The sequence below is a fragment of the Nipponia nippon genome, unplaced genomic scaffold (assembly GCF_047370975.1).
Source record: "Nipponia nippon isolate SJK-2023a ecotype South Korea unplaced genomic scaffold, ASM4737097v1 scaffold_14, whole genome shotgun sequence".
Classification (NCBI taxonomy): Eukaryota; Metazoa; Chordata; class Aves; order Pelecaniformes; family Threskiornithidae; genus Nipponia; species Nipponia nippon.
In genome coordinates this window covers 2,863,260-2,887,207 of record NW_028262330.1, presented here as the reverse complement: position 1 = coordinate 2,887,207, position 23,948 = coordinate 2,863,260, and the positions used below count along the sequence as shown (strand labels likewise).

Sequence of the window (23,948 nt, the reverse complement as noted above, 5' to 3'; positions counted from 1 at the left end):
GGTGAGCAGTGACAGCTTTCTCAGACATTACTAGAGACGGGACTGACGCCGGCTGCCCCGGGATCGTGGCTGCTCCCGCTCAGGGCCCTCCGCGCGGACAATTCTCGCTCTCAGCAAACACGACCGGTTCCTCCTGGGATCTGAGCTGTGTAATGGGGCCGGTATAGCAGCATCTGGATACTTGGTGCTGTGAGCTTCTACAGGACCCTACTGCTGTAAGGTTTCTATACCCACTGTCCACATTTTTGAGCAAGACCTAATATTTGACACCTAAATCCATATCCAGAGGTCACATAAATTAAAATAACCTGACTTGAAGAGACGCTGAGCATCCTGTCCATAAAAGCTGCAGACGCCCAGGATGGACACACGTCAGGTCACTAATTCACGTGCCAGACATGCGTTGAGGTGCCTCAGTTGGCCTGGCCAACTTCAAACCAGCTGGCCACAGCACAGACAGCGGGAAGTTATACAGAGCAGGGTCTGGCTTTCGCAGGCAGCATGGGAGCAATTTAAGGGTTGCACCTTTCACGTAGGGAATGCCTATTACATACAATGAAATGAGGACCGTCGTTACAGTCAAACAGCACACAGTGCAAAAATCCTGGGGAACAGGCAAGCAAAAGAGCATGCTGACCACTTGTCCTTGCAGGGCCATGTCCTGGGAGTTGTATTCTTCTGCTATCATGCTCAAACATCAGATTTTTCCTGAAGATTTTGGTTGGGAGAATAAATAGTCAGAATAAAATCTCCCAGAGATTTTTGAGGCTTCTGTTTGAGTGAAAGAGCAAGAAACACGCTCTGGAGATTATGACTAGAATAAGCCCTTGGCAAAGCCACCTTCAGAGAGGGCAGGTTTAAGAGACTGAAGAGCTGAGGGTATCCTTCCCACTGATTTGCCTTGCAGTTTCTCTCTTTGCCACTGTGAGGACTGGTGCAGGACAACAGCGCTGCGGACGGTTTGCCAGTACTCTGCTTAACATGTACAACAACAGTTGGGACATGTTGTTTCTTCCTAGAGGACGTAATGAGTCTGGATTTCCCCATATTGCCCTGAACTCCTTTTTCCTGTGCCAAAGAGCAGCTTTGGACTCCATCTCAGACATCAGTGACTCCTAATGGCACCAGAAATTTCCAGTAGCTTAAGAACTGAAACAAAGCTTAAGCAGGGATTTACTCTTTTTCACCCTTGGACTAAAGATCATAAATGAGTTTTTCATGCATTAGAATACTCATTAGTCCAGCCCAGGCAGAAGCCAAGACATGCTGTTGTGAAATCATGATGTAATAAAAGCTAGCGAGGTCTGTGTGGAGTTTAACCCAATTTGCAATCAGCTAAGGCTAAAAAAAAGGCTGGACCATTTTTCTTGTATAATTCCAGTTCAGTTCCCTCCCGAAGGACCTGCCTGGGTCTTGACCTCACCTCTCATCCAGCAATCGTGCTTTAGAGAGACTCGTCGCAGCTCGTAGCAGCGACCACATCGCAGCCCTGCTCCGGCCCCGCTCCTGCTGGTGGGAGTTTTGCCACCAGTTCTGGTGAGCTCAGGTTTGAGTCCCCTCTGGTTTGTTCTGTTGTTAAAATAATCTTTTCTTACAAGCTCGATTGTGGGGATGGATTTTAAATTGAGGTTACATAAAACAAATTTAATACTTAAGCAAAGATTAGCCAAGTTTTATTCCTCTCTTATGTTGTGATTCATGGTATGCATTAGAAAAGCAAACACGTTATGCTTTTTGCTATCACAAAGGACCTAGCCCAAACTCTGGGTTAGAGTAAATTTGGAGTTAGCTCTGAACTAGGTGGCTTGGGCACATCTCCAGAACAAATTGCAAAGCTCTCTACCTCCGAACAGATGCGTCAAGGTGGTCTGGAGAGCTGCCTAGGGTCTTTGCCCTGGAGCATTGGTTCCCACACCACGCAACAGTCAATCAGCAGACAGCGAGGAATACAAGCCCTGGACGTACGGTACACCCGCTCCTTCATTACCGACTCGTGCATGTCTTCCCCTAGCAAATATGCAGGTCAAGCCCTCTTCACCCTCCAACCGAGATTCTCACCGTAGGGTAAACTAATGAGAGCTGAGAATCCACCTTGATTTGCATGGGACTGGTATATCCTCGGGGGCTCCCGGGTCTCTCTCCACCGGCGCCGCCTGTCCATGCAAAGATGTCCGAGGGGCTGTGTTGGCCAGGAGTGATTGTCTTCATTTCCATCTCCAGTTCTGCTTCGAGCTCTGCCTCCTCCTTAGCCTCCTTATTGCTCTCCTCCAAGTGCTTCATGAGCACGGCGATCACCACGTTCACCAGGACAAACTGGGCCGTCAGCACGAAGGAAACGAAGTAGATGGGTGAAATGACGGTGTTGTAACAGGTGGACTCCTGGTCGCAGTCTCGCAGCGTGTCCTGGAAACAGGGGGGAAATGATGGAGGGATGTGAAGAGGTTCCAACACGGACCTCGGTCTGCCGCCTGGTCATCTGGCTGCAATGGGTTCTCCGTTCATGAAGAAAACAGAGAAGATTGACCAAATTTCATGTCTAGAATGGCAAAATACTTGCCAGTAAAACCTTACGTTTTGGTGTTAGTCACCACAAGCAGGCTCAGAGGAAATGGCCCCTGCTGCTCCTAAAGGAAAGGCTGTTTTACCAGGTTAGAGACCAAATACACAGGAGTGTGGCAGATGGATCCAGGGCAAAGCAGGGGCAGCTACAACCCACCAGCTATCCCACAGCAGCTGGGCTGGCAGACACTCTTTCCTCAAGTTCACACCCTCTCATTAAGACTTTGGCCACCTAACAATCACCAGGGGCTACAAACGGACAAAGAAACAATTCCTTGGGACTACTAGCACCCTGTGTATTCAGAGACCAGACTTCTTCACAATAGCGTGCCTTTATGGCTGTCCCTTAAGAGAGACTCTCTCTCAGGAACTTGCGCTTTCCCAGAAAAAAACCCACAAAGTAATACCAACAACAATAATAATAGTAACTGGAGACTTTTAAGGAAAAAATAAAACTGATGCATGTTACTGACCTGAACTCATGTTTTACTTGAGAGAGGAGTCCCTTTATTTTTTCCAATTCTTTTTAAGTTGCTCTCTTAGGTTAAAAAAAGGGAATATATGGGGTATGCCAGGAGCCTGCAACCCTAGGCACCACATTGCTGGGAGGAGGGAACAGCATTAGGGACTTTGCCCAGGGCACGAATGAAGAGACCAGCTCACTGCAAGACGTGAGCATCCTGGCTGAGCATCGTTACCGGTCTGGAGCGGAATGGATGGCTTCTAATTAAGCAATTCTAGGCAATACTCATTTTCCGTGGGTCTCTTACCTTCATTATCCCATTCCAGTTGTCTCCTGTGGATACTCGGAAGAGAGTCAGAAAGGCCATCCCAAAGTTTCTGAAGGTGGCGTGCCGTCCCAGCCCCTCGCAGGGGTGCGTGTCGTCGCACTCTGCGGGACCAAGCACAGCCGTGAGACCCCCGCTCGCGCGCCGCTCCCGCCCCTTCCACCGGCACGAGGCAGGGCAAGACTCACCAAGGTCTCCAAACAGCTCCACTCCAAGAGCTGCAAATATGAAAAACAACAACATGAAGAGAAGACCCAGATTCCCCACCTGGAAAGAGAAAAAGAAATGGGGGAAAAAAACACAAAAAAAGAACATTCATTGATTTTTTTGTTCCAGACCTGTTTCTTGCTGTATTCTTTAATCCAAAACTTAAATTGCTTCAGGGGAAAAATGACCTCAATGTGAGGACTGTATCTCAGACTGTGCTTCGGAAGGGAAATGTGATTCTCTAATGACAGTAAAGATAAAACGATTAGCATTCCTCTGCAATAGAAAATTAGCTCTGGGCCAGAGGAGGTCTGGTTTGATATGGCAGTGGGTTACCTGTGGCAGCGCTTGCATCACGGTGTCCAACAGGGCTCTCATCCCTACAGCCATCTTCAGCAACTTCAACACTGCGGAAAACACGTTCGTAATATGGTAACGGCAGCGTTAGCATGGAGGCACAAACTCAGTCTCTCTCCCAGGAGCCACAGATTATAGGAAGAGAAATGTGAAATCACGTCAAGTGTTCTCCATTAGCTGCTATAGTCCCTGGCCTTTTTGCATCGCTCCTGGTTGCTTGGATACTGTTAAAATCCTGTGAATAGCAGCAGCATCTATCCTGAGACTTGGGGAAAGCGTCATCGTTCTGCCTGGCTTTTCCTTTCCCCACTTCATCTGTGTTGGACCCATCTCCTTCTGCTTCTGGTTATCGTGAGCAGTTACTTTCCCAGCCCCGGGGCTACTTTCCCACTTCCATAGGCTACCCACTTTCATACATGATTCACTCACTGAGGAGCTGATTTACACATCTCTTCCAGAAGGTTGCATTTCCAATTGGAAAACGCATGTATTTTTAATTCTGAAAGGGATCCAATGCACGGGAAAAACACTTTTTTTCCCCCTTGAGACAAAGCAGCATTTCATTTCTCCTCCAGTTCCTTCTTTGCTTAGATGAGGGCCGCAATCACAGCAATTATGCCTCAGAGCACAACATTGCCCTTCACGAGGGCCTGGGAGTACTTTATTAAGGGCCTGAGCACTCACTTTTTACGTCTTCATCATTTGGCCCTGAGACCTTCCTGTTCTGAAAAATCGGGCCCTGAAGAAGCTGGCTTCCCAACTCAGGTACGTGTCGTTACAAGTCTGAGGGGACAGATGGATGCAGAGTGACGAGGCATGCTTTGTCACCAAGTGGTGAGATGTAAAGTCCCACGGGAAATTATATTTATTAGATGCTTGTCTTTTAAAGCCAACGAACTCAAGTTTGCGTTCTCTAATCCCTGTTAGAGACGACTTTGATTTGGCTGGCATATCTTTTCCAGGTACATCTCTGGTGGTTACAGCCACAGCTATTTCTCCTTTATTTTTAATTTTAAGTCCTCAGCCTTCAAGTCCTCTTAAGATAGAAACACATGGTCAGTTGGCTCAGCTTTTTGGCTCCTCGCAAGTATTTTCCCCCATTGTTCTTTTATTTGTTTACAGCCTGTTGATGCCAGAACTATCCCCATCGTGATGGGGATGTGCCCCAGAACCGTTTCCCAATGCTTAACTCTCTCCTGGAGGGGACCTTGCACCTCAAACACAAGTCAATTAGGCATTATTCATCTCACCTCGAGCAATCCTGAGAACCCTCATGATTCGGATAATAGTGGGGTTAATTGGTAGCGAAGCGTTCACCTCAATCTCTTCCAAAGTGATGCCCATGATAGACAGCAGCACGATTGCCAGATCTAATTGGTTCCATCTGGAGACAACACAAAATGAAGTTTAACATCTACTAAGAAGCTGGCAAGGGGAGGTAGCTTGTTTCACACGAATTCCAGTCATTTCAATGGTTCTAGCACTCAAATGAATCTGCAGCATTTTTCTGAGGGTATTATACAAAAGCAGTTATGTTATGAAATCATTATAACTAATGCATCTCATTAGAAAATCAGCCAATTCCAAAGATATTCTTGACTGAGGGGAAACAGAAACAAAAGCTGGGCAGTTTTCTACCCAGAGGCTGCAGACCTCAGGGGAGACGCTGCGGTATCTGTCCGGCCACTTCTAGACACGACACTCGTGGACCTCAGCGTGAGATCTGCCCGAGAAAGAACTGGACCCCATGTCCAGTCCTTGCAACAAAAATCCCGCTGGGCGAAGGAAAGACCGCAAGGATTCGTGCCAGGTCGGAGAGAGGCGTAATCCCAGCACGGACACCTGAAATGTGGGGAGAGGGGTGGAACCATCCCCTGGCTGCTAAAGGGGTCGTGTCGAGTCCTGCTCAGTGCCGGCACTCTTGGTATTAACATTGAAGGAGGCAAAAATGGGTGGAGAAAGAGTCACCAAGGATGAAAAATCTGTATTTGTGAGGTAAGAGAGTGAAAATCTAGAAAAAGAAGCAATTTCATCTGCTGCTCAGCATCTGCTTAAAAAGAGGTCCCTTTTCTCTTTCACTTCCACTCAGGACCAGGTTCTTTCTCCTGGCATAAATTTTGTCACTTCACCAGGTCCTCTTGATTATATGGACACGCAACTGGTGTGAGAAGAGAACCAGCCGCTCGGTGTGAGACTCGCTCCTATTTTGTCCACCCCCATGGGCCAAAGTGGTGCAATCACCCTCCTTGGCATGCACGATCCTTTCTCCAGCTCACATCCCAAGTGTCCACCGACCCTGGTTTCAATCCGTCACACCAAAAAGCGTTCACACGTGTCAGACTGACGTCACCGGGAAGAGTGTCAGGGTCCAGGACACTGAATTTGGGCAGCTCTCTCCAGAAACCTGCTCCTGCCCCCGCAACCACGATGGAGCTTTTGTTACCTGTCTTGGAAGAAGCGACGAAACCCAAAGGCGATAAGCTTGAAAACAGACTCCAGGACAAAGATAACGGTGAAGATGTAATTGCAAATCTTCAGGGCTTCATCAAGAACCTGGGATGTGGACACAGAACCGAGGTTAGATGCTAGCTCTGCTGAGGGGCTTTGCTGCCTGCAAACCTGCCCTCTTCTTTCACCAGTTACTTATTTCCAAACTACAGAAAAAAGGCTCCAACCGTGGGGTCTCTCTGATGACAAATGTCCCAGGGAGAAGTCCCAGTACTTCAGGGAGTGCCCAGACTGCATTTCTGCCTGGCCCCAGCCCAGCTGCTATAACTCACAGGAGGGGCTGACACAAACCCAAGGCGCGACTCAAACCCCACGGCAGCAACACAGCCCCGGCTGGGATCACCTGGGCGAGTGATAAGAGCTGCTGCATTTGCAGGTGTCAGCAATGCAAAAACCCTCGTGCTCTCAGCAGAAAGCTGAATTTCATCCCACTTGCTTATTTGTGCAGTGCTGCAAGAGCCGTGGGCTGGCCCGGACTGTGCAAGCGCTGGCCAAATGGCTTCTTTGTGACAGTCTGTCATTTACTCCTCACCTTGAGCTTTTGGCAAGGAGCAGAAGAGAGGGATGGCATGCCAGCAGGAGCCAGTGCCTCCTGTTTTCCTCTGCCCACCCTTCCCTCTGCAGGTGTCACAGCCTGGCCATTAACTACAGGTGCCTCCTGGCTGGGACAGCTCCTGCACAGACGGGCATTAAGCCACATCAGAGATTAGTTCATCCCAAAAGTCCTGCTCGTGGAGGAGCGCTGTGGTAGCAGCATCCTGCGTGGCCTCTTAAATAACGTCCATCAAATGGGATGGTATTAACTGTGTCCAGAGCACTGTTAGGGAATGTGGGAGATGGCAGCAGAGTGCTCTCACACCAAAAATAAGATTTGCTGATCCCCGAGCAGGAGGAATCACAGTAGAGGGAATTTAAGCCATGCACTCTGCCTTCACGCTACAGTTCAGCTTCAAGCATCCACGGACGAAAACCACCTCACCTGCCCAAGAAGTACGAGCCCAGGTGCCAAAGGAAGCGTGGCTCCGAACGAGCCTCCCTGTCCTACTGCAGGGGACCTGGGCTCTGCCAGCAAACGAGCATATTTATTTGGCAAAAGCAGACTCTGCCCAGCAGCTCTTTGCTCGAACCACCTCTACGCGCACCACAGCCCCTCCTCTCTATGGGCAGCTGCGGCATCGCCGGCTGGGATCTCATCCACAGGGCATCCCAGGGTATCCCACCACCGACCCCCTTCAGCACCGACACGCCAAGCAATCGTTAGATTGGATGTGAAGCCCTCTGGTACGTTCAGCGGTTTAAATATCTGCAGGATCTCAGCCACCAGTTACCCAGACCAGAGTGATTTTGGGGCCCTGATTCAGCAGGGCTCTCAAGCATGTGCATGGCTCTAACGGTGCTGTCATCTCAGCACAGCCCAAGCTTGCAGTTATTACCCAGATGCTGCATACCAGAGGCTTAGAGACAAAATGTTATTTTCCTACAGAAAATTAAAAACAAAAGCCTGCCCAACGTTTTTATAATACAAGAGAAAATGTAGCTGCAAAACGACTGCGGTAAGACGCATGCCCTAGAGCGATTCCAATACGGGCTCCTTAGCCAACAACCTTTTTAATCACCAAATGACTGAATCATGCAATGAGCCTTCCAGGGTATTTAAAGGTGACCTGAACAGAAAGAATAAATTGGGCTTGTGCCCTTTCACTTTTTGGCTTCTTTATGACAGGCTGGAGGATATTTTTCCCCTGGCTTGCATGTCTTAGTTGTTTGGGTTTTTTTACATTAAGTATTCAAGTCCTGTCTAGTCTTAAAGAATATTTCCTCCTATTGTGTGTTATATTTATTCATTCTGAAAGTGGCTAATAAAAATAAGTACAAGTTATATGGCAAAGGCAGCTATTCCATTTCATTCTTACGCACAAGAGACCTGACATCCCAGGACAGGCTGTTTTTATTTTCAGAATATGACAAAGACCCAGGAATTTAGCACACTAATATATTAAAATGTATTTTAAGGACAAGCATGGAATCCAGGGCCTGTGAAAATTGGGCCCTATGGGACATTAGGGATTTAGGAGAAACTTTGCAAAAAGAAACATTTCACAAATTCTTCCATGCTTTTTCCTTTTTCTCCTTATTTTTGGTGGCAATGCTAAGTCAAATGGAAGATTTCAATGACGAGCTCGTCTAGCAAACTAAATAAACCTGCTCCCATCCTTGTTTTCAAAGCAGTCCCTTTGCACTGAACTAGAAGGGAGAGGTGCAATGGGATCCAGGTGCCAAAAGCCATGGTTTGAGCTGGAAGCCAGATGAAGGATGGGTACACGCCACGGGGCGAAGGGCCAGGTCGGGCACGGTGAATGTGGGCCTAACAGCAAAACTGGCCTTAACTCTGCCCATCAGCACATCCCACCACAGCTGAGTGTGTTCCCCCCCTGCTTTTCCCCCTCTCTGTCCCGGTACCTTTGGCTGCTGGTAGTGCTCCATGGCCATGGTGATCACATTGAGGCCGATCACTCCGGTGATGAACAAATCCAGGTAGTGGCTGGTGCACATCTGGTGGATCAGGAGGCGGAAGCGGGAGTAATCCGAATAGTAGGGCTTACACTGTGCTTCTGCAGCGGGGAGGAGGATAGCGGAGAGGCACGTCAAGTCATTTCTCTGCGTCTTTCTGAAGGCAATGCACCCTCACTTTCCAACTCCAAAGATGATAAATTCTAGACCGATTACAGTAACATGCTGTCTTTTTTTTTTTTTTTTCCTTTTTTCTTGCTGGCATGTTACCATTTTTAATACACAGCAGGGCTCCCGTCATCTTACATCCATTAAACATCTTCAGTGGGACATGCGCTATACTCAGCCTTATGGCATCAGGGATGAGGTGAGCTGGGACTATTGTGCTGCTAAAGAATATTTTCCCTGTAGGGAAATTTAAATTAAATTTAAATTAAAAGGTCTTAAAAGCCCCCGAAGTATCCAAAAGCCCAATTAATGGTCAGATGTTGGGGACAGATTTTACTAACAATGGCTTAAAAATACAGGCCGTTGAGTTAGCACTGGTCTTTGAAAGAGAAGTAATTCAGTCATATTATGTTCTTTGCAGTAAACTGTAGGGAGAACAGAATTCAACACTTTGGCTGTCAGAGCCCTGAAAAATGGTCCATAAAAATACCAAGGAAAACTGATCAGTCAGCCTTAGCGATTACAAAATAACGATCCTCCATTTAGACAAGATTATCAAAGTACAGATTTCACTGTTCAACTCATTCTCGTGTTCGGCTGCCTCAGGGATGACACATGCTCTTTAGACCCCAAATGTTCCTAGAGATAAACTCATTTACTCACCTAATCTCTAATGAGGAAATGCCAAGGCTGAGTATATAATTCAGGACAATTTTCAAGGAGGCATTATAATGCAGATTGAAGTGGAAAGGACTGTCTTGAATATGTCAGAGCATAATATTACTCTCGTAATTAGATGATCAACTGGTTATGAAAATTATTGAGCTGTAAGAATTACATGGCTTGATATTTAGTGCTGCTGAGCAAATGTACAGTTTGATACATTATTCCGAGCAAAAAGTTGGGCAGAATGAAGCCACGAAGCACAGGTTTGGGTTGCCCTCAGGGAATACTAATTTTAGAAGATTAAATTTGGCCTGGAAATAGAATTCACTTTGTCAATAGCCAATGACATTGCAATCAAACCCATAGATTTAATGGTTTCATGTGCTCCGTGCTTCATAACAGGATCCTGACAAATCAGGGAAGTTTTGTTTTTTCCAGAGACAGACCTTTCCCTTACAGCCCAGGGACCAGAGAGACAAATCACTCAGCAGTTTTATTCTGTAGGGGTTTGGAACACCCAAAATTCTTCTTCAGTCTCATCAAATGAAAGGCAGTGTTAATATTCACTCTCTGATCTGCAGTGTGTTTTAGGTGATCTGTACCTGAGTGCTAAAGCACGGTATCGATGAAGAGGTCTATAAAATGAATTTTCATGCTGATTCTATTGAGTGCTTACAAAAAAGCAGACTGGTAGCTGCTGACTCACTCATAAGACTTTGTCAGATATCTCAGAATCTGCATAAATCTCCATAAAGTCAAGATATCTCGATCACATTATGCTAAATTATGAGTAGCAAATTAACTAAAATGTTTGAATACAATTAGGTTAGGAATAGGACCTATTTTTATGAACCAACTTATCATCTCAGAAAGAAACGCCATTGTAATTGGATCACTTACTTCTTCTACATTTATGTATAATTCACATTCAAAAAGAAAAACGTCCATGTTTCTGCCTTTTCTTGCAGTGGATTTAGTTATGAATAATTACACTGGAATTCAATTTTTTCTGAGCTTTGATTGACAGGTAATTCCAAATCCTACAGAACAGCACCGACGCTGTTAGAACAGAGAGAGGATTTAGAGGGAGGTTGTAAAACGTCTCCTGTGCAGGGCTCCTGCACCTGGATCAGCCAGTGCACGGCCTTATCAGCAGGGCCGCCAATTGCTCACGTAGCTGCCAAGGCTCTCGCCCTCCGCGTCCCCCCTCTCCCAAACGCCAAAGCTCCTTTTCGCCTTGCCCAGCACGTGCCCCCAGGTTTCCACAGCCAAACGTCTCTGGATGCTGCCGTTGCAGATGCCCTTGCAGCCTTAGAAAATTACCGTTAGTAAATGCTTCATCCTCCCCCGTTAACTTTGTTAAGAGAGGATTTGTCAACCCTGTCCATGAATCATGCCACCGCTCGCCTCACCGGTCGCCGCATGCCGGCCATGCGTGTTAGTGCAATACAGACGTTACCGTGAGATGAACCACGCAAGCTGGCATGCTGTCCGAGGACTATAGATAAACAGCTACTGTGTGAAGGTGGGCAGGGAACTTTCTGAACAGATAAACCATTGTCTCGCTATTGTATAAATACCATTTATTTAACCCAAGCTGCGCAGTTCTGCAGAGAAGTTGGGTGTTGCTCATGTATAATCATCTAAGTGCAAAGCCCGTGCCCCCTGTCACACAGTATCATTTCTAATTATTGCAGTAAAGATCTAAACAATACCAACATCTTGGGAAATACAGACATCTGTTAAACTCCAGGTGGTGAACTTCACAACTAACACAACACCACATTACTGTACTGTTACAATACACTGTGTCAAGAACAACAAGAGCTCTGGGTTAGTCTTGGTTATTACTGGAAAGGTTAACTTGGCTTCCCGGCACACATGGCGTTAAGGAAAAGAGGAGGAGAGCAAATGAACAAAAGAAGAATTGGCAGAATGAGAACGTGAGAAGATGGGGAAATACAGCAAAAGCCCACTACAGGACATCAGGCTGGTAAACAGGGTGTAAATCGAGCTGCTTCACCGTGGCTGGAGGCCAGGAGCGGGGGCGAGGGAGAAGTGGCTCAAGTTTAGATATTTTTACACTGCAGAAAATCAGCTCAGACAGTGGAGCCTGAGCAATCTCCTCCTAACCCAGGTAGGAAGGAGATTTTGCAGCTGGTTGAGAGCTGGCTTGGGACAGTCCCACTGCCCGTTCCTCCTGGGCGATGGTGGTCTAAGGGGACCGCGCCGGCACGGGAAGCGGGTGCCTGGCATGGGGGCCACTCAGTTTTAATTTATCATTTTTAGGGGCTCTCAACTCAAGTTGTTTCCCAGGCAGACATTCTGTACTCTTCCTGGCATCATCCCGTGGGATTATAATTGATCCCCTTGACGAGGGCTGGGAGGCAGAGCACGGCAGCCCCAGCCTGTGTCTGGGGTAGCCAAATTCATCGCCGTCCTCTCCTGCCCGTTTGGAAAGGCGATGACCATTGCTGTTGCAGGATAAACATTTCCCATTCCTAAGCCTGCTCCAACTTCTCCCTTCGGCGATCGCAGCCCAGGTTTGGGGCGTTAAGCCCCGTGCCGCTGTTCGTCTGACAGCTCTAGGACGTGACCTGCAAAATGGCACCAGGGACCAGCAGAGCAGCGCTGGCGGCACCCCTGGTTTCGCTGGGCAGTGCCGCTGCCAGCTCCCTGAGGGTCGCAGGGCTCGGCCGGTCCTGCCGGTGCCGCTGCAGATGGGGCCGGGGCCGCTCTCTTCCCGTTAACTGCATTTTTTCGGGCGGAATTGGGCTGGGCATGCAGCTCCAAAATATCTCCGAATAGCGTCTGCCTCCGAATATAGCCCTGTCAAGAGAGAAATTGCCACTTTCCCCGAGGTGGCTTTCGAGCCAGAGGTGCGTGGGCACGGGAAATTGGAATTCACGAGAGTGGGACAATTCCATTACCGTCTCCTCCAGCTTCTTCCTTCTCCTATAATAAGGGAATTAACTACTTTGCAGGTCAGAGTATATCTGGAGGACAGCGGCAAACCAGTGAGCAATGAGCCCGTGACGCAGCTGGATTTACAAACTGTATTAAGAATATTATTAGGTTAAAAAGTAGTTTGCACTGAAGGAATTTTTTTTATTTAAACACAGCATTTTACTTGGCTTTTATTGTACTGAATGGATTTATTAAAAAAAAAAAAAAGGCAAAATGGAAAATGATAAGTTATTTCCACTGAGAAGATTCCAGTTGTGATAGAATGCAGACTTGGGAAAAAAAAAAAGGAAAAAATAAAATTATAATATCTCACTCAGCACCAGGCAGCAGCACGCACACACAATACTCCATCTTATCTTCACAGAAAGAGAAAAGAAGCCCTCTGTAAGTGCAGAGATGCGTGGAAGCTTTGGGGTCACGACTCCAGATTTCTCGTTGAACCACAGGAGGTTCATCTACAGCACCCGGGACTGATTCCTTAATATCCCCAACAGTCAGGTTCAGAAATAAAACCTTTCTATTCCCTTGTGCCAAGTGCCTGAAGAGCCACATGGCGCATTCACTACCACTGGATCCAAAGAAAAGGCAACAAAAGGAAGCACAAAGCACAGACCTGACAATTGCACACGTTTTAAAGGCAAACTCTAAGAGTCTTTCTGAGCCTGTGTGGGATAACGGAAGGGTTTAGAATGAGTTCAATGCCTTAAAAATAAAATAAAGTAAGACAGCGTGATGTAGCTCTGTAGGAGCAGGAGAGAAGTCACAACCAAATAAAAAGAAGAAAAAATAAACAGGCCCCCAAACCCAGTGACAAGACCCCCCCTCGTGCCGCCCCTGGTTCGCGGGAGAGGACAGGAGGCCTACCAAGAAGAGCAAGAATGAAGGCAAAGAAATAAAAATATCAGGAATGGTAATGGGAAGGAGATTCAGGATTTATTAAAGCATGTTGTGATAACTTCCAACAAGGCGTTAGGAATATAAGGTAGGAACCTCGGTCACCCCGAGTTATCCTCTGCAGGGAAAGCCGATAGCCTTCACCTTGCAATTTTTATTTAATCAAATATCCCTGAAATATGTGAGGGATGGATGGAGCCCCGCTCCCATCTCAAGGAGTGGGAGCTTGTTCACAGGTCAGAGTTTTAATGGCACAATTTTCCTAGTATATTATTTTGTCAAAAATTACTGCTGTATTTGTTTCTATGTTGGCGCCTCTTTAATTATTCAGGCTAATATTCTTAAGTTATGAATTAAACAAAATGCTTGCCAGATCAAAGCTTCTCCTAAAAATAAAAAGAGCAAGGGACAGATTTGCAGCCCTGAGCAGAGTCCTGGCAAGGGGGGACGGGAAAGGGAGGCACGAGCGAGCCCTGGTCGGGGTGGCCAGGTCAGACGCCAGCAGTGGGGTCCGTCCCCAGCTGGTCCATCCCCACTAGGACCTGGAAAGGCTTGGAGGTGGCATCTTTATTTCTTTTAATTCACAAGATGCCTCATGGGTCAAGCGAGTCTCAATCAATACGAAGAATTTACAATCTGGGCAGTACAACGGCTAAATCCCACGTCCACGCTGAGGGTTGGCGTGGGGCTGATCTCTCCGTTAAAGCACTGAGGCTCTGCACTATACTGAATTTTACCCTGCTGAAAAAATACTGTGCCTCCCTGAAGCACAGCATTTGTGGAGCAATGAGCAAGGGCTAGAAAATAATGAAATAACCTCCCTAAGCGAGACTGCCTGCCTTCCAGAGACACTCCTGCAAATTATTTGGAGGTTCCTAAGTTGGTGGTTAGAAAGCTAGAGCAAACAATAAAGGACCCATTTCACAGTCCAGTCATTATTCTCTAAGAAAACACAAAAACAAAAAAAAGGAGGAAAAAAAAAGCCATGAAAAGTCTGACAGTGTCTTAATGAAAACCAGAAAAAAAAAATACTGAAGAACATAACATGATCGAGGGGTAAATTAAGGGTTTGCAAGTGTCAGTCCTGAGCCAGGTCTGCAGACCTGCAGTTCAGAATGATATGCGTGTGCCATGAAGTAAGCAAACGAGCTTTGCACCACACACGAGGTTTAGTGGGATGCCTCACAGCAGCGGTGGCCAGCCGTTAGTGACACAGCACTGCCATTCAAGTGGGACGAGACGTGCCGACTTCCCAGTACCTTGCACTGCACTGGCTGAGCTCTCCATTAATACATCATCCAGCATTAGATCTAAAAGAACGAAACGGCATTAATGACCCGGCAGGACACACGGCAAGACTTCCCTTCCCCTTCAGAGGTCCCTACAGCTCTCAGGCTCTCCATTGCCTCTACCGGGAACGTTTCCTTGCGGGATCCTCTCCTTGTGCCTCATGAAGGGTTGGGTCAGGTACGTGTGCTCATCGTGAAAAAGGAAGGGCTCTTGTGCTTCTCCCGCGTGCACAGGTGGAAGCCCAAGAGATCCCTGAGAACCCCCTCGCTTGACGATGATGAAGGAGAAGACACTTCTGAAGGACGGACTTTGTACCTATCCTGCTGGGCCAGCGCACCTTACAGCGACCATCCTGCGTCTGCCTACATCTCACCGAGCTGGGGTCCCACATGCTTTTCTGATGTCCAATTGGGTAAATGCATTTGAAGAGTCTACGATCAAAAATGACTGTGCGACCGGTTAGATGTCTACGTCTGGCTATGTCTGACCTCCCTAGTTTGGCTTGGACATGCCCAGCTGAAAGGAACTCCCATGCAGTTGCTGGCATAATCAAAGCCCTAGTCTTGGTATCATCTGCAAGTTCCCACCATGGAGAATGAAGTTAAGCAATGACATCTGTTGCCTCCGAGGGCAAAGCTGACATGGTCAATTAAAACCAACGTTTCACTGAACGCGAATTGGGAAAACTGTTCTGAAGCGATTTGGAGGGCTTCGTACTTTGCTCTTGAAAGGTTTTTATGGCGATTGAATACTCAGCAATATTTGATCCTCGGTAAAATAGCTGTTTATTGCCTCTTTAATTAGGCATTTCATAGGACTGAATGAATAACTACATCTCCAAGGATGGTTTGTGATTCCTTCCCGCTGGGAAATTGCCCAGACTTACGTCTTTTCTTCGTCGAGTTCCTCTAGCATTATAAATAAGGTCATTGATAATAACTAAACATCTATTTTTCTTCTACAGAAATGTCTGCTTTCCAAAACTGCAACTTTAAATAGGGATCTTTCTATCCAGCCTCTAAAAACATTTTCTAACTCATCAGCCTGAAACTGTGTTTGGGAACTTGGACTGACCGAAAGAGCTTTCTAGGCATTTTCTTTATTTAAAAAAAAACAAAAAAAAAATTCTTTCCATCTGTATCCCACTTAACTGAGAACAGTCTAACATGTCCCCCACCACTCTTGAGGGAAGTCCCCAGCTTTCCACTGGCCATCGGGGAAGCCAGGCTCTCGGGATAAACCAAAGTTTGATGTCCAAAGGCTGGTGTGATACCTCCTATTGGTTACAAAGCCTGTGAAGCTCATGGGACTTAAAGATGTGACCAAAGGAAAGTGCTGGGTAAGTGCTGAACTGAGAGAGGCCGAGACACCGTTGTGGTACGCGGTTGCATGATTAAGCCTGTCACAGCTATTAAACACCTCTTAGACTATTAAAAAATATAAAACAGACTTAATATTACCAGCTTTCGGAACAAGCGCCTGATCAGACAGCCTCTTAAACAGTACTGAAGTCTGTCAAAGATAGAGAAGAGATGTGAAAGGGGACACGGCGAGAGCAGCAGGCGGACTGACCAGGGAGGGAAAGCGTGAGGCCATGGACACGAAGGGCAACGGAGAAAGTTCAGTCAGAAGAGAGAGCATGCGAGAAGAAGAGTACCTCCGACCTGTGGCCTCTGGCTGACTTATTTCTTACTTATTCGACGAAATTAAAAGAAAAAAAAGACTAAAAGACAAACGTCAGGTTGGAGACTTTTAGCAGAGCGGAGGGCTAACCTCCTTTCACCTGTAAAGCCTTCTCTAGGCAGGGCTGCAAGCTTGCGCATCCAGTTTGGAGTTTGGTTCAATTTGCATCAGTGCTATGTCGTCTAGTTAGTTACTCTCCTCAAATGCTTTTTTTTTTTTTTCTAATCTGTATTTCTCAAGCAAATGCATTGATATGTTTCTCTAAGGAGTTTTTAAGCATTACTAGAATGCGATGGCTCCATTATTTTATTACACTCTTGAATAGCAGTGGTGTTACTGTGCCAATAAATAAACCTGCTTGATAAATGGGACAGGTAACATCACTGTGGCATTACAAGGCTGTAATAAACCAAATAGTGGATCCAGTTATCAGCAACAGTGCTCATGACTCAGAAGATTTATGGTGCCATCCGGGCCTGCTGATCTTTGCAGTTGTCACTATTTGTGTAACACTGAGCTCTGCTATCCAAGAAGTTCCAGGTCTGATTATTATTATATTTTAATTTAAATAACCTCTAACGAAAAAGTCATTGCAAATCATGCAGCCATTAAAAAGGCTTCCATGGCTCCTTGCTCAGCCTAGAACGACACTACTTCCTTCATGCAAATTTTATAGCTGGACATGCTTTTGGGAGAAGAATGATCACCAGACGCGAGGCAGGGAGGGGAGGGAGGAGGGGATCGTGTGGAAGGTCAAGCAGGACTCAGAAAGATGTGGAAAGACTACCGACCAGCCATCTGTTTCTCCTTACTCCTTCTCTTTTTCTCCAGCCGGCGAAGCCTCTTCTCCTCCCGCCTCTTGGCTTCTTCCTCCTCCTGGTGCTGCCGACACTTGTGGAAATTCTCCACCACCACCCCCACGAACATGTTGAGGACGAAGAAGGCCACGATCAGCAGGAAGGAGATGAAGTAGAGGAGCATCCATGGGTTGTAGTTCATGACTGGCTGCAAAGTGGAGGAAGGCAAATATCAACTGAACCTCAAAGAAAAAAAAAAAGGGAGCAAATTGATACAGCTGCCCCATCCACAAAACCCGTGGGTGCCCCTTTGAGGCAGCTCGGTGTGCTCTGCTCTTCCTGAAAATTAGAGCCCTCTGAGACATTTTAACTGAATGCTCCCAAAACACAAAGCACGTTGAGGACAGAAAAGCCACCTCTGTTCTGCCAGCAGCAGGACAGCAGCATCCTTTGCAGCTATTGTAAGTCCCTCACTGAAAACCTGTACCTACACAAAGCACTTCTTTTCTCCTGAAATGTCCAAATTGCTTAAAGTCAAACCGTTCTTCGATAGGTGCAGTTCTCCTAACGCTAGTTACACCAGTCGTGTTGCAAAATCTGTAGGGAAAAGGCTAGGTCCAAATCCAGACTTCTCACTGGACTCCTTGTCCTGCCCCAGGCGTTGGGCTAAACGGCTCCCTCGATCCCAGCCCCACAACCCCATCTGACTGTGGAAGCCAACAGGATTTTGCAAAACAAGAGCCAAAACGTGCGGCCTTTGACAACTCGTTTCTGACAGCTCTGCTAGAGCACGTACCTGCTGGTCAACTCCCACAGCATCTAAGCCATCGTACATGATATCCACCCACCCGTCCTTGGAGGCCAGAACAAAGAGAGACATCAGGGCCTAGAAATACATGGAAAAAAAGTTAGACAGAGTTGCACTTCAGCTCTTTTACCTGTAACATTTTACTCCTCTTTGCCCTTTCCTGTCTGGAGATTATCATTACCTGTCTGATAATAGGACACTTTGATGCCCAAAGTTTCTCCTGGCAGCAAAAACCTTATCAATGTCAGCGCCCAGTTCAGCAATGAGTGCTAATTTGGAAACCACAAAGCCGAAGACAAAAGGAGTTTCATTTCCACCCTCCAGGTCTCTACTGCTCCCAACTAATTAGTCCTTACCATGCTGCTAAAATAAGGCTGTGTTGCAGAGGTGGTTGGAAGTGTCCGGCTCTATTAGACAAGCCCTTCTGCAAGATATATTTGGTTTGTTATGTAGCAGTGAAGCAATTAAGTACTCCACGAAGCCACATGTGCTTGTTCTGTTCCGAAAAGAAATGTATGCCTGCTTGGAAACACTACCTTTGGGATTTACAGAGACAGAATGCTGTGTATGTGAACTGAATATTTACTGCGACTGGTAGTGCCCTGTAAGAAAATCCCCTGGGATAATAATGCACAGGTTTTAAGTCAAGGAAGGTAAAGGAGCAAAGAAGCAGATTACCATTCTATTAATACCTGGCCGAGATTATCAAAATTATACTTGTGCCGGACCCATTTGTAGCTTGCTTCTGTACAATCCGATTTATTTGTGATGTTTCTGGTGTCCTCCCCCTGGCAGACAAAAAACTTGCCTTTGAAAAGCTGCAAAACACGCAAAGAAGAGAGGAAAGGTAAGGGTTCGGTCCACAGGATTTCTCTGCAGATGGTGGGCATTTCTCCTGGGGTATTCTGGACAGCCCACGCCCGCCAGAGAAGTTAAGGGAAATGGCCTCATTCGTGCTGGTTATTAAGCGCGAGCAGCCTGTACAATATGCACCTAATGAGCAAATGCATGATTTCGCATCATTTAGGACACCCACCTCGTGCATTAAGTTGTCTGGTTCAGTGATCTGAGGCTGGCCTAAAGGCCTTTCCTTCTGGGTCGCCAGCTCAAGTGTAGCCATGGCTAATAGCCCAGACCAGCTAATGGCTTCTTGCCACACACGGAATCACTCCGGTGACTCCAGCCCAGTTAATGATGCTGGTTTCAAGAGTCACCGACAAATTAAATGTAATGGGGGCCCTCTGTCAGCAGAGAAAAGGTGGCACTGAAGAGGCACAGCGATGGACTAAGCTCTGCTCCTACAGATCACAAGGGGACGTGTCGGAGAGCAGCCGAGCTGCTGCGAGTGACGTTGGGCTCTCGCTGAATCAAGACTGCTGTCAGTCCAGCTCCGGTCTCTGATCCTGAATGCTCTTCTCCAGCCATCATTAGGCTCTGCAATCCGTGCAGGAGTCTCTGAAATTATTCCTTGTGCAGAGCTTAAGGAGTCAAGCCTGACTGGTGCTGGGTACCTGATCCTGAGCTTATTTCCTTTGGTGTAAGCCAGGAGAGACGCAGCTCCTGGGGAGTCAGCTCCTGATTTACACCTGCACGAGGAACAGGAGCCTCCACGCGTTTAATTCTAGACCTGGTGCTTCCCGCACATGGAACAGAGAGTGGCAGGGGATGATTACTGCTTCAGACAGGGTGATTGATGCTAGGAGGATGGATGGTATCAAAGCCCGGGAGACATCCAACAAATCTGGTTTTATTTGCTGACAGAAGGTATTGACATTACTGTTTTGGGGGGAAATGGCAGCCTGCTCTCCAGGCTTCTTAAAACACCACCTGGGTATACAGAGAAAAGACACTGATGGGTTTTGATCTGTTGTTCTAGACAAATATCAGTAGAAATAATAGCGAACAAGATAAACCCACGCATTGCTCCATGGGTTTCCTTTGGAAATCAACAGCAGAAGGATGTTCTCTAGGCATGCAAAATTAATCCCCCCTCAATGCAGTCATAAAACTTCTGGATGCAAGAAGAGAAGTATTCCCTGATCTTTCCATGGAGAAACACTATCCGTGGGTAAGGCAGACTGGGGAGATATAGCCTTCACAGAGAAAAGTTTTAATTAAGCAGGAAGGTAAACAACTGTTTTTAATATACTGTCTATAAATATAACTTCTCCAGGAGCGGGACTGTAATGCCACTCAGATGGGAGCAGTAACCCAGCTACTAACGGGGTTTGGAACTACAAAGCCCCATTTGCAAAAATGCTGATCCCTGCCAGTGCTTCAGGTTTTAGGACTTCCAAAAGCGAAAGACCCAGTGATTCCTACTGTACTCGTTCTAGCAATCTATTTCTTCTGTCTTATTAATGACTATTCACGCGTGGACAAGCTCTACAATAAAAACAGTCTCGCTAAGAGGAGACGCTGTTAGAAACCTGGACGTCTGGATTTTAATAGCGTTAAAACCCTCTAGTTTGATCCCCAGTTTATATTTACATGCGAGAACCAACTGTAACTTTGAGAGATCAACTTTTTACAGGAAATAGCTATGGCCTTCATCTTACACCTAATTAGCCATAAATATTAACTGAGAATTTTGCATCCTGAATACAGGATCAGTCTTGCTTGTATCTACCGCTTAAGCACATCAACAGTCATGACAATTTAACGTAAGACTGCAAGTCACTAGGGAAAGCAATCACAATTAGCAGGGAGGAAATTCAAAGAGCATACTGCAAGTTTTGTTGTTTGGCATCAATTTTCCTGAGTCTGAGTTTTATATTGTTTTACGGGATATGCTTAGTTTTATGAATCTGTTTAGTATAATGGATGGATGTTGTTGTACTCTAATGCTAAGCCAATCTAGCTGCCGAGATGGTTATGGATGGCATGATTTTATTCTCTGTTTATTTTCAATGCTGTATTTATTATTTAAACAGTATATTAGTATAAAATATTGTATAAGACACCTTTTCAAAACAAAGCCGAACAGAGCTGCTTTCCAAAGCTGGCTGTGACAGATCAGATAAACTTCAGAAAGAAATAAGTGCTATGTCAGAATATTTATATGAAACAATCTCTTCTTCTCAGGTAATGAGAAACCAATTGCACTGGAAACTCTGCCACTTCTCCCCCGGGTTCCTGCGCTCCTGGGACCGAGGATGTTGCCAGCAGAGCTGGCAGGAGGCAGACTCAGAAATCTCTATTTCTGCAAGATTTCAGTTACACAAACTGTAAGAATCTGACTGAATCTCCAGGTCAAGGTCTCTCTGGAGTTTACAAACCAACAATTTCAGCTTTGAGAGTTTCTATTTTCCCATTGGTTTATACCTAGAAGAAAGGTGGAGGGGAGACGTCCCCATGTTATCTCCCAGATGCAACAGGAATGGGATCTAACAGTTTGCCTGAGCAGAATTTTTCTGGTGGTACATGTCATGCCTGGCCCATCTGTGGTGTGGCCAGGGGAAGAAAGTGAAGAAATGGCTTGATTCATGTCCCGCTGCAGGCAGAGCAGAAGTCCTTGAGGTGGGGAAAGGATGAAGAAAGCCCATTCTGTGCCTTTGAGGGGGTCATCGTGTTGGCTTTTGTATCACTGCATGCAACAGGGAAGCTTCAAGAAAGTTCAACACATCAAGCGACACATAGCCAAGACTGGGCAGTCAGGAATAAATGTGTCTTAGAGCACTAGAAAGGCCACGCTGTGCTGCTGGGGCGGGGGCCGAGAGCTGTGTCAGCCCTCGGGTCTGAGTCATGGCAGGCTGTTAGCTATGGCAAAGGTACAGATTCAAAACCAACACGCGTTTCCAGAGCTGGGCACAAAACCTCAATGGAACCAGAGGGAGGCAAACCCAACCCTGCTAACTGACCCTAACCACTGCTCCTTCAGCTATGGCTAGGGATGCGTGTAGCTGGGCCACTCTTGTTAGGTTGTGATTGTTAATGAGTTTTTAATGGCTGGCCAATAATGGGAAATCTGCTTCCTCCTCACTAGGAGCAAGGAGCGTTCCTCGAGAAGGCCAGACAGCCCATTGGTTTGGTTTCAGAAAGGCTCATAGCGTGCCCATTGGTACAGCTACCCAGATGTGGGGCCGTCTGGGGCTCGTTACGCTTTTGGGTTAGGTACTGAGGCTTACATGGAACTCACCTGAACTCCTAGGATCCCAAAGATTATGAAAAAGGCACAGCAGATGACCACGATATTCCCAATGGGCTTCAGAGATGACATGAGAGTCTCCACCACCAGCTTCAATCCTTGGGCTCGACTAATGACTCTGTAGGGGCAAGAAAGCACAAAAGCTATGTTAGTCCTGTTCTCGCCCAGTTCTGCCTCCTACCAAGATAGAAAATGTGGAGAAAACAGCATTAGGGAATTTTTTTAGAATGGCAAATAACTCAAAAGTCATGGAAGAAGTAGTTCTGGAAGATTGACCTGTGAGATTATGGAGGTGTTTGAGTGAAAGGGGTCTCTGCCTACACATACAGCTTTGCATAAAAGAGGAGGAGGAGGAGACCACGTACGAGGAGCCAGCCCAGAAAAGTCACTGGAGAAAGACCTAGGAAAGGAAGATATATAAGCTAGCTCCATATTTTTCAAAATTGGAATGCTGGTTTTAATCTAACCCACTACCTATTCTTGATCTGTTTGCTGATCAGCATCTTCTAGTTAGGATTCACTATAATATATTCAAGCCTTGGCATTTCACTTTTCCTATCATTTGGTCCAAAGAGCTCTCTAGGTTTCCAGCCTTGATCACGCCTTCCCTGGGATCCAGCCTCTTGGTTTGGGCCATCCACAAACACACACCTTTACACCTGTAGCCTGTCCAGGACTGCAAAGGCAGGGCCTCCCAGTGTCCATTCCTGCGTGGTTTTAGGCAAGGTTCTTGATTTCCCTGTCTCGGTCTGTGAGATGGAGCAGCCACTCTTACACAGCTGCCTGCAGATCTGTAGTGATCATAGAATGGTTTGGGTGGCAAGGGACCGTTAAAGGCCATCTAGTTCAACCCCCTGCAATGGGCAGGGACATCTTCAACTACATCAGGTTGCTCAGAGCCCCATGCAGCCTGACCTTGAATATTTCCAGGAATGGGGCATCTACAACCTCTCTGGGCAACCTGTTCCAGTGTTTCACCACCCTCACCATAAAAAACCCCTGTACGTGTCCTTATAGTGCTGCTGCGTACGGAGACTTGAGCTGCCCCTCAGTACTATCACGGTCTCCGCTTTTTACCCACTGTACAACCTCAGCTACTGAACCAGTGGTGTCATCCAGGTGAAACTTCACCAGCAGGACCACAGGCATCTAACCTCATTTCTGTAGCTCCCCTCTGTCTGGTACTGCACAGAATTTCATAACGGAAGATTATTTCATACGGGAAGGTTGGCGATGAATAACATGGATGTCATGACTGAAGCAGGTTAAAAAAAAAAAAAAAAGAAGAAATGATACTATACTCTCAAGGACAATACTACAATGAAAGGACAGGGCTCGTGTGATTTAGAGAAGCCATCTTACCGTGCTGGGCAAGATGAATGAGGTATTCAGGCTTACAGACCTGGGGGTGGAGAGCTGGGGGACCGAGAAAGGCATCTGAAGAGGTTGCACGCCTCCCTCCTCCTGATGCCAACTGGAATTAAGCATTTCACTAGCTCTGTAAATCAATTTGTACTGATGCCATAGAAACTGTGCTTTCCCAAGGCAGAAATAGCTGTCTGCCGTGTAAGTCGGAGGGAGGGAAGCGCCTGTGTGCT

The 23,948-nt window shown here is 46.7% G+C and overlaps 1 protein-coding gene across 14 annotated transcripts in view; it reads right to left on the bottom strand.

Moving 5' to 3' along the window:
- CACNA1G (calcium voltage-gated channel subunit alpha1 G) overlaps positions 1–23,948 on the bottom strand; it is a 152,626-nt gene that overhangs the window by 18,085 nt on the left and 110,593 nt on the right. For 7 of the 14 annotated variants that reach the window (XM_087750491.1, XM_087750477.1, XM_087750489.1 and 4 more), the window contains 12 exons: positions 22,342–22,468; positions 18,896–19,021; positions 18,192–18,281; positions 17,411–17,603; positions 14,885–14,935; positions 8,880–9,031; positions 6,355–6,464; positions 5,162–5,295; positions 3,891–3,961; positions 3,536–3,614; positions 3,330–3,451; positions 2,059–2,403 (listed from right to left, as the gene is read on the bottom strand). In XM_087750491.1, coding sequence (XP_087606617.1) covers positions 2,059–2,403; positions 3,330–3,451; positions 3,536–3,614; positions 3,891–3,961; positions 5,162–5,295; positions 6,355–6,464; positions 8,880–9,031; positions 14,885–14,935; positions 17,411–17,603; positions 18,192–18,281; positions 18,896–19,021; positions 22,342–22,468 — 1,600 coding nt within the window. Of the gene's footprint in view, positions 1–2,058; positions 2,404–3,329; positions 3,452–3,535; positions 3,615–3,890; positions 3,962–5,161; positions 5,296–6,354; positions 6,465–8,879; positions 9,032–14,884; positions 14,936–17,389; positions 17,604–18,191; positions 18,282–18,895; positions 19,022–22,341; positions 22,469–23,948 lie in introns of all 14 variants that reach the window. The other 7 variants (XM_087750479.1, XM_087750482.1, XM_087750487.1 and 4 more) reach the window with 3 other exon arrangements.